Consider the following 10,000-nt stretch of genomic DNA (forward strand, 5'->3'; position numbering starts at 1 on the left):
CAGCTTATCGATGGTGCAGTCGTTCCTGCTCGCACACAAATACTTCTGCTTCCCTATGGAGAGAGAGAGAGAGAGAGAGAGAGAGAGAGAGAGAGAGAGAGAGAGAAGCTTCATTGAGAAAAATGGAAAACGAAGTGTGGTTTAAACAAACAGTGGAACAGTAAGACAGTTTTTCCCAGTGTTTATTATGGTATTTCAGGTGGTTGCTAAGGTGTTGCTAAGCAGGCGATATGGTGATGCTAAGACGTTTCTAGTTGCTTCTTTGTGAGTAGCTGTGGAATTTCAGATGTTTACTAAGGTTTAATTAAACATGTTAATGCACTATTAGAGAACTTATTCAAATTAATTGTTCTATTAAGTGGTCTATTAATTCTCTTTCTCTCACTCTCTCTCTCTCTCTCTCTCTCTCTCTCTCTCTCTCTCTCTCTTTTATTTCCCTCCTCTGATCAGAGATTAAAGGTAGATCAGCTGTGACTATTTTAAAACCGGAGGCAGTGAACTTGTCTTCGTTAAAATTTGGGGGGGGGGGGGGGGGGGGGGGGTTGGGTGTCTGCTGGGGAAAGCAGGGGTACACAGTGGGGACGAGGGTATACTACTGTGAATATGTAAAACGTGTGTTTCACCTGATATAGAAGCTAAGAACTAGACAGAGTGAGGGATTCACACTCTGTAATGACCAGGATCTATGTTTAGAACCTGGATGCCGTTCTGGAGCAAAAGGGTGTGTGTGTGTGTGTGTGTGTGCTTGTGTTTGTGTGTGTGTGTGTGCTTGTGTTTGTGTGTGTGTGTGTTTATGTGTGTGTGTGTGTGTGTGTGTGTGTGTGTTTGTGTGTGTGTGTGTGTGTATGTGTGCGTTTGCATGTGTGTGTTTGAAGTTGGGGATTACAGAACGAGAGATATCATGTTGGTGACAGGGTCAGAAGGAGAGAGGGCGGGAGAGAGATAATGAAGTAAGAAAGTGTGTATAATAAGATGGGGAAAGTGAGAGGATGAGAGAGAGAACAGAGAGAGAGAACAGAGAGAGAACAGAGAGAGAGAGAGAGAGAGAGAGAGAGAGAGAGAGAGAGAGAGAGAGAGAGAGAGTAAAAAGGGAAGGTTGGAAAGAGAAAAACAGTAAAAGAGTTATTTAAGGTTCAGTGGGGAGCTTTAAAGTGCTGAAAGTTTATTAGTTTGTTTGCTAGTTTGTTTGTTTACACACATACAGAGAAAAACAGATGATAAAGATCTGAAACTGAAATTCTTGAAATTCATGGTTTACAGTCATTGTAGAACAGAGCAATGAAATTGAACCTCTGTATTAAACCCATCTGTGGTAATGAGAACACACACACACACACACACACACACACACACACATTAAAACCACATTCATTGTCAGCTCCACTGTCCATATATTGGTCACACTGGTGCAGTGACAGATGAGCTACTGTCTCAGATTTTACATCTACAAGGTGGATAAACGAGGCAAGAGTGTCTAACAGAGTGTGCAGTGAAAAACTCCAGTAGCACTGCTGTGTCTGATCCACTCGTACCACTGCAACACACACTAACACACCACCACCACGTCAGTGTCACTGCAGTGCTGAGTATGATCCAGCACCACATCATACCTGCTCTGTGGGGGTCCTGTGTGTGTATGTGTGTGTGTGTGTGTGTGTGTTTACCTTCTGCTGCTCGTTTGAAGAAGACTTTACAGCTGCCACAGGTGAGCGCTCCATAATGACAGCCAGACGCTTCGTCCGAACAAATAAGGCAGGTGCGCTGTGGAGGGAAGAAGAACTCCATCGGGAACACTTCCCTTCCACCTTCAAATCTACAGAGGATGCACACAAACACACACACACACACACACACACACACACACACACACAGAAAAAGTTAAGATATATTTACAAACTCAGTTCAGTTCAGCACACTTCTCAAAAATATAATCTCTATCTTTCTCTCTCTCTCTCTCTCTCTCTCTCTCTCTCTCTCACACACACATACACACACACACACAAACACACAAACAAAAATACACACACACACACACACACACACACACTGTGCTGTGTGTTTTGTTCCCATAATGATAGGGACACACCCGCAAATCAAGGTGGCGGTAAGTAGTGAAAGTGGACGCTGCCCACTGTCACAAGTTCAACACAAGACGCCAGGGGCGGTGACATTGCATAACTAATTTGCATACTATGACTAGTCCTTGTCCTTCAATACAGAGACTCATTATTGCATCTATAACAGAACTGAGCCTGAGGGGGTGCTGCAGAGACAGAACCAACCACAGTAAACAAGAATGATATATTTCACTCCTCCACAGCGACACAAATCGGCCGCTCACGAGAAACTAAGCCCTTAAGGTGGAGCTGCTCTTTCAGCCAGGACCTTTCCTTAAAAGTGCTTTGTACCTTCACTAGGTAAGCTTTGTCCCTTAAGAATCCAGCTTCAATATGATCATGATACTCCACTGAGCTCTGCCAATGCTGCTCCAAACTGAGCACTGCAGACATTGCACTATGTCATCCCTTGATTTCAGGACAGTGCTGGTGCACAAGCATAAACTTTTTTTTTTCTATTACCATAGCAACGGTGTGGGCAGGGCTAGCCGTGTCAGATCTGTGATTGGCCTGAGGAATGCTTAGAGACGGAGTACATGCTGTGACAGAAGGCAGGGGGCGCTGGCGAAACAGCACACATTTATTACACGATAGGAAGGTGCTCTTAAGAGCCTTGGCCCGTGTGCAATGGATTGTGGTCCCTGGGGGGCTTTAAAGCCCACTTTAACAAGATTTAAAATGGAGGCTGATCTTAATACACTGTTCGTGTCTACATGAGGAAAATAAAGGCAGATGGCAGATAATGTGTGCTGCTGGAGTCTGGGTTTTAGAGGGAGGTTTAGTGTGTTTTGGACGGGGAAGAGAATCCATGACGGCCTCTCGGAGACATGTCTGCCTCAGTTTATGGTTCACTGTAAAACGCTGTGTTACAAACGGCTGAGATCAGAACACAGAGGAGCATTCGAGGAAATTCTGCTGGAAAGACTGAGGACTTTATTCAGACAATATTCCACTACTTCTGGAGCTGGGGTTTGGAGAAACACATTGAAGAACATCTTTATAAACTTTATATCATCATATTTAAAGAGGCTGAGTTGGGGTTACAGTTAAAGCACTGTGCAAAAAAAGGCGTAGGCATGTACGATTATTATTATTATTTATAAATATTTAAAATAATTAGTCTTCTCAGTGGGCGGCACGGTGGCGCAGCAGATCGTGTCGCAGTCACACAGCTCCAGGGGCCTGGAGGTTGTGGGTTCGATTCCAGCTCCGGGTGACTGTCTGTGAGGAGTTAGTGTGTTCTCCCCGTGTCCGCGTGGGTTTCCTCCGGGTGCTCCGGTTTCCTCCCACAGTCCAAAAACACACGTTGCAGGTGGATTGGCGACTCAAAAGTGTCCGTAGGTGTGAGTGGGTGTCTGTGTTGCCCTGTGAAGGACTGGCGTCCCCTCCAGGGTGTATTCCCGCCTTGCGCCCGATGATTCCAGGTAGGCTCTGGACCCCCCGCGTCCCTAAATTGGATAAGCGGTTACAGATAATGGATGGATGGAGTCTTCTCAGTGAGCATAGTGCTTGTATAAAGATATAAATAATTACAATTAATGCAAATATATAAATACAGTAAAAGGATTTTTGATCTAAAATGTAGTAGCTGTGTTGTGAGCGAGTTTGAAGAACAAAGTTTGTTTCCAGATGTTCTACTTGATCATATGGATTTGTTAAATCAACAACTGATTTTACATAATGAAGTATTTATTAACCTCTAAAACTAGGGATTGGATTATAACATCAAATAATACTGGACTGTCACAAAGAGAAATGTGGAAAGGGTTAAGCCAACACATTCTCTCTCACACACACACACACACACACACACACACACACACACACACACACACACACATTTTTAACATCTATCACTATTAGAAAAACCGTTCTCGATAGAGCCAAAAATGGTTCTTCTGTGGCATCGCTCACCTTTTTATAAGTGTGATTTATAGATGATATGGTTAGTGATAGGGGGCAGAGTGTAGGGCTTAAGCCCAATTTATACTTCTGCTATGCAAGAGCCCTACACCGTTGTGAGTGAGTGTTTATACTTCAGTGTTGGTGCCTGCGTCGCCCTGCAATTACACTGCCACACCACTAGGGCTGAATCTCATACCTCAAATCCTCCCCTACACTATGTAGCACACTATGTAGTGGTTTAGTAGAATTTGTTTTATAAATCTTTAAAGTGCACTATTTAGGGAGTAGGTCGTTGATTGGGACAGAGCAGAGTTTACATGCCAGGAAAGTAACTAATGCAAAGTCATTTTCATACAGGTTTTCCCCGTTTGGTATCACTTCTATTTGGGTTTTTTTTTTCCTTGAAGCCCACACAATGTTTAAGGAGCTCTCGCGCTATAAATACGCTGCTGTCTGCGTCTCTGTGTGTTTCATGTACTTTTTCGGTTCTGCATAAACAATGTCCGTCCAACTTCTGACCAATCACAGTTGTCGCGGTCTGCGTCGTCACAACACGTAGTTACATTTCTGAAGAGGTGCGCATCAGGGTACGGTGTAGGGTCGATGCAGAAGTATAAATTGGGGCTTAATTCTAGGTTTAAGGCGGCACTGTGGCGCAGCAGGTAGTGTCGCAGTCACATAGCTCCAGGGGCCTGGAGGTTGTGGGTTTGATTCCCGCTCCGGGTGACTGTCTGTGAGGAGTTGGTGTTTTCTCCCCGTGTCCGCGTGGGTTTCCTCCGGGTGCTCCGGTTTCCTCCCACAGTCCAAAAACACACATTGGTAGGTGGATTGGCGACTTAAAAGTCTTCGTAGGTGTGTGTGTGTGTCTGTGTTGCCCTGTGAAGGACTGGCGCCCCCTCCAGGGTGTATTCCTGCCTTGCGCCCAATGATTCCAGGTAGGCTCTGGACCCACCGCGACCCTGAACTGGATAAGCGGTTACAGATAATGAATGAATGAATTCTAGGTTTAACCATGAGGTGGATTTTTCACACAGAATCGGCATCAGAAATTCATGTTTGAGTGTAAATTCATGTAACTCTGTGTTACAGAGTTAAAGCTGTATTTGTTACACATTGTATGAACCCTGACCCCTGCCTTTACTCAGATATGTATGAATTCCACATGAGACAAGGTCAGTTCTGTAAAGGGTCCTAATTTTGCAGTGGAATAAGTAGATTTTATTTCAGAAATCTGTTGACCAGGCTCGGTACTAATACAGGCCCTGACTAGGCTTAATCTCCATTTGAGGACCTGGGCGTGGGGTTTGAGGGGTTAAATCCATCCGTAGTCGGGTGGTTTTGCGCTGAAAGGGTTTTAAATAATGGAAGGAAGGAGATGAAAGTCCTGGTTTTGTGTTGTGTCTCTGACAGCTCCATGCACCAGGGCTCTCCTCCCACAGCATTCATCAAACACCAAGGACAGCACAGAGGGGTCTACACACACACACACACACACACACACACACACAGGCGCCAAATAGACTTTATCTCACTAACTTCATTTTTTATTTAAAGACACAGTCAGTAATTTTCTCCTGACTCTTTTTGGCTATGAAACAGAGCTATTACACTGACACCTAGATGACTGGATATATGGGAGGTTCTGTATTTGAATTTATATCAGAAATGGCTGCTCTAATGTGGGGGACCTGCTCTATGGAGCGTATACTGAGTTACTCAGGGACGATACAAGAGAATGAAACTATGATAAATAATCACTTAGTCCTGAATTAAACACATTAAATGGGACAAAATCTATTATTATTATTATTATTATTATTATTATGGGAAACTAATCATAGTCAAAACATTTTTAGGTGCATGACTGACAAGAGCAAATCTGCTGAAGCTTGCATTTTTAAAAAGTGCCTTGTGTGAAAGAGAGCGAGAGGGAGAGCGAGAAAGAGGAAAAGAGTGCTGTATTTCTTTAAAATCTTCCTGACCTTGTGATTCTGACGCTCCTCTGACCTTCAGCTCTCTGTCATTGAGCCGCAGTTGTGTCTGCGCACCATCCTCCTGTGCTCAGGACTGACGGCTCATTTACTTCGCACCCCCAACTTAAAGGCCATGTTCATGATTCTGAGAATATTCCCTCACCTTTTGCTGCTCTATGCTCTGCAACATCCTGGCTCTGTAAATGGGAGACAGACTAAGTGTCTCGGTCAGAACTGACTCAGGGCTCTCTCCCTCTCTCTCTCTCTCTCTCTCTCTCTCTCTCTCTCTCTCTCTCTCTCTCTCTCTCCCTCTCTCTCTCTCTCTCTCTCTCTCTCTCTGGATGCATTTGAATGGCGGAGAGACTCCAGATGTTCAAAAGCATGAAAAGAGATGAGGATGTTGCTCTATTCCTGCTCTATAGATGGGTAAAACTCACTTATTTTTTTTGTTGTTACAGTTAGGTTACTTTGGGTGGAACTCAAAGTAAACACAGACTGAAAGTGCTACAAAACTAAACAGCTCAAGTGAGCTCAAAACTAGTGAATAAACATTTACAGACAAGTGAAAATTCAGCCACCAACAAGCTACAGTTGCTTCTTACTCAAACACACCCTTCCACCTTAAAAAAGTGAAGTGAAGTCGTTCATGTGGAGGTTGCCCAGGCAGTACTCATGTGGACTCAAGTATTCAGGACAAGTGTGAAATCCTCCCTCACTCTGTATTTGAAGACCATGAGGGATAGTGAGGGGCAGGGAGAGACTGTGAGAGACTGCTGTTGAACAGTGGGGGACAGTGAGAGACTGTGAGGGACTCGGATGTTCATACAGTGAGAGACACTAGGAGACAGTGGGGTACAGTGAGATATTGTGGGCGACAGTGGGAGACAGCAAGGGACTTTGCAGTTCTGACAACGAGAGACACTGGGAAACAGTGAGAGGGGCAGCGAGGGACAGTAAGAGACTGTGAGGGACAGTAGTGGACAGTGGGAGACAGTGGGGGACTGTTTTTCTGACAGTATGAGACACTAGGAGACAGTGAGGGGCAGTGAGGGACAGTAAGGGACAGTGGGAGACTATGGGGGACTGCTTTTCTGACAGTGTGAGACACTAGGAGACAGTGGGACACAGTGAGGGACAGTAGGAGACAGTGAGGGACAGCTCAGACAGTGGGACATAGTGAGGGACAGTAGGAGACAGTGAGGGACAGCTCAGACAGTGGGAGACAGTGAGGGACCTTGCAGTTCTGGCAAATAGAGACACTGGGAGACAGTGGGAGACAGTGAGGGGCAGTAAGAGACAATGAGGGACAATAAAGGACAGTGAGAGACAGTGAGGGACTTTGCAGTTCTGGCAGCGAGAGACACTGGGAGACAATAGAAGACAGTGAGGGGTAGTAAGAGACAGTGAGGGACAGTAAGGGACAGTGGAAGACAGTGGGAGACTGCTTTTCTGACAGCGAGAGACACTGGGAGACAGTGAGGGGCAGTAAGAGACAGTGAGGGACAATAAGGGACAGTGAGAGACAGTGAGGGACTTTGCTGTTCTGGCATCGAGAGACACTCGGAGACAGTAGAAGACAGTGAGGGGCAGTAAGAGAGTGTGAGGGACAGTAAGAGACAGTGGAAGACAGTGGGAGACTGCTTTTCTGACAGCGAGATACACTGGGAGACAGTGGGAGACAGTCAGGGGCATTAAGGGACAGTAAGAGACTGTGAGGGACAGTAAGAAATTGTAAGGGACGATGAGAGACAGTGAGAGAAAGTGAGAGACAGCAAGCGACAGTGAGAAACAATGAGAAACAGTGAGCGACAGCAAGGGACAGAGAAGGACAGTGAGGGACTCTGCAGAAGTAGTTGTAGTATACGGGTCAGATGTGGACGGAGAGGTGTTTACACTGTTCAGGACTTTGTTTCTTGATGGTGATCCTGGTAGAGTTTCTCAGGTCTTGATTTGATTTGGGTCAGTTGTGGGTTTAAACTGATGATGTTGATGGTTCTGGCCGTGGTTCTGGGCTCAACTGAGGTTCCGGTTGGAAGTTGACAGCTCTTGAACTTGATGATGTGGTTCTGGACGAGGTGTGGCCAGAACTTTATGGGGCTTGGGTCAGTCTGGGACTCAGAACTGGAAGATGTACTGAGTTGGTTTAGTAAGGTCTGGGTCCGTTTGGACTCTGGCGGTGATGATATTAACTGGGAAAACACTTCTCCGGCTGTGACTGGGGTCTGGCCAGAATTTCAGGCCCAATTAGAGCTGCACCGGAGCGAGAATAAACAGAGAAAGAGAAGACGGGGCGGGTGGAATGAATGCAAGACGTGACAGAGGAGGGCTTCAGCCGTGGGGTCCCAGTCTGCCACAGACAGATGGAGAGATGAATGATGCAGAGTTCAGAGGAAAATCTGGAATAAAATTCTGCTCTGCAATGCCAGAAAACTCCAACCGAGGAAACAGATCTTACAGCCGGAAGAGCTCCCAGAGTTACAGGCCCGGAAACTTCTCACAACCTAACCCCACGAGTCCTACAGCAGCGTTCTCCCCCTGTCTAAACAGGTCTGTTCAGATCGACTGCTTTCAGCACCTGTTCCTTTAAATGATAATGAACCGCTCGCTGTTCACCCTGACCCGGAGCACAGAGCAGTGAGGGGTGAGGAGCAGAAACTCTGGTTTTTAGCCGTTTTTGCTCTGTTCTCTTTCTTCTCCATTCTTGTTCTCTCCATTTTTATTCAGTGCTCTTATTACGTTGTGTCTGTTCGGCTGTGTTTAACCTCATAGTTGCACTTTCACATAAAGGCAGGTCCAGCACTGTGATTGGACAGACACAGATGAGGGGGCGGGGCAAATCTAAAGTCTTTTTATCCCACATTTTTCTGACTAAGGCAGGTCTCAACATCTCAGCATCTCACTCAGGAGCAAAGCTACTCTGCTCTCTCTCTCTCTCTCTCTCTCAGCTGGTATTATTTTAGGCTCTAACCTTTTCTAAATGGTTTTCTGCTCAGTGAGCATCTAATATGCATAGTCTAATAAGACTGTTATTGTAAACAAACAGGGGTGCATTTATTTCCTGATGGTGGAGGATGAATACAGGGTTTATGTTGTGAACTGTGCTCTGAAGCCGAGACAAATCGGAAGATTTTAGAGTTTAGAGAAAATCAAGGAAAACTCAGTAATGACATCAAAACTCCCAGTGACGTATATGCTACATAATTCATACCGGATACAGAATAATTCATTCTACTGATTCATTCATAACAGATACTGAATAATTCATAGTAGATACTTAATAATTCATAGTAGATACTTAATAATTCATAGCGCATACTGAATAATTCACACCGGATACTTAATACTTCATAACAGATACTGAATAATACATAGTAGACCCTGAATAATTTATAGTGTATACTGAATAATTTATAATCAATACTAAATAATTAACAGCAGATACAGGTTAATTTGTCATATTAAGGAGCTTTGTTTTGTTTCAACTGTGAATGTTTTAAGGGACTGGTTTAATAGAAGGTTTATTCTGCTGAACTGTTTTCAGAAAGGGCTTTTCTCCGGGTCTGAACCTTCGTGCTTATGCCGGGACATTTAAGAGCCACAATAAAACCTTGGGGTGCGTCGATGCTGTGCTGTGGTCTTCAGGACATAGACAGGAGGCTTAGCCTGCAGTAATAGGATTGATGTAGATTGTGAGGAATGTGGAGATGCCAGGCACATGTTGACTTAGTGGAGTTAGGCGTGTGTTCCCAGGGCTCGGACCAACAGGTGATGATCTATCCCAGTATTTATGAGAGATACCAACATGTGAATGGGTCTCTGTTTACATCGGCCTGGACACGTCCAGCTGGATGTCATCAAAGAAGATGGAATTTCTTCCCATTCTGTAGGAGTGGGTTTCTGTACTTTAAGATCCCGTCCCTTGAGGTTCACCTCATGTTTACACGTGTTAGAATATGCATTATTAACCAGACAAATAAAAAAGTCTCAATCTCAATAAAGTTAACA

General features: G+C 44.9%; 1 protein-coding gene across 1 annotated transcript in view; it reads right to left on the bottom strand.

Annotated features, from left to right (window-relative positions):
- Positions 1 to 5: 5 nt before the first annotated feature.
- The window catches only part of LOC136685439 (androgen receptor-like), a gene marked incomplete at its 3' end in the record, with an annotated part of 51,869 nt that continues 41,874 nt past the window's right edge, over positions 6 to 10,000 (bottom strand). The window contains exons 2-3 of the mRNA XM_066659370.1: positions 1,665 to 1,813; positions 6 to 53 (exon numbers count right to left, since the gene is read on the bottom strand). Of these exons, the coding sequence (XP_066515467.1) occupies positions 6 to 53; positions 1,665 to 1,813 (197 nt within the window). The remainder of the gene's footprint in view (positions 54 to 1,664; positions 1,814 to 10,000) is intronic.

The sequence above is a fragment of the Hoplias malabaricus genome, unplaced genomic scaffold, assembly GCF_029633855.1.
Source record: "Hoplias malabaricus isolate fHopMal1 unplaced genomic scaffold, fHopMal1.hap1 scaffold_163, whole genome shotgun sequence".
In the NCBI taxonomy this organism is placed as follows: Eukaryota; Metazoa; Chordata; class Actinopteri; order Characiformes; family Erythrinidae; genus Hoplias; species Hoplias malabaricus.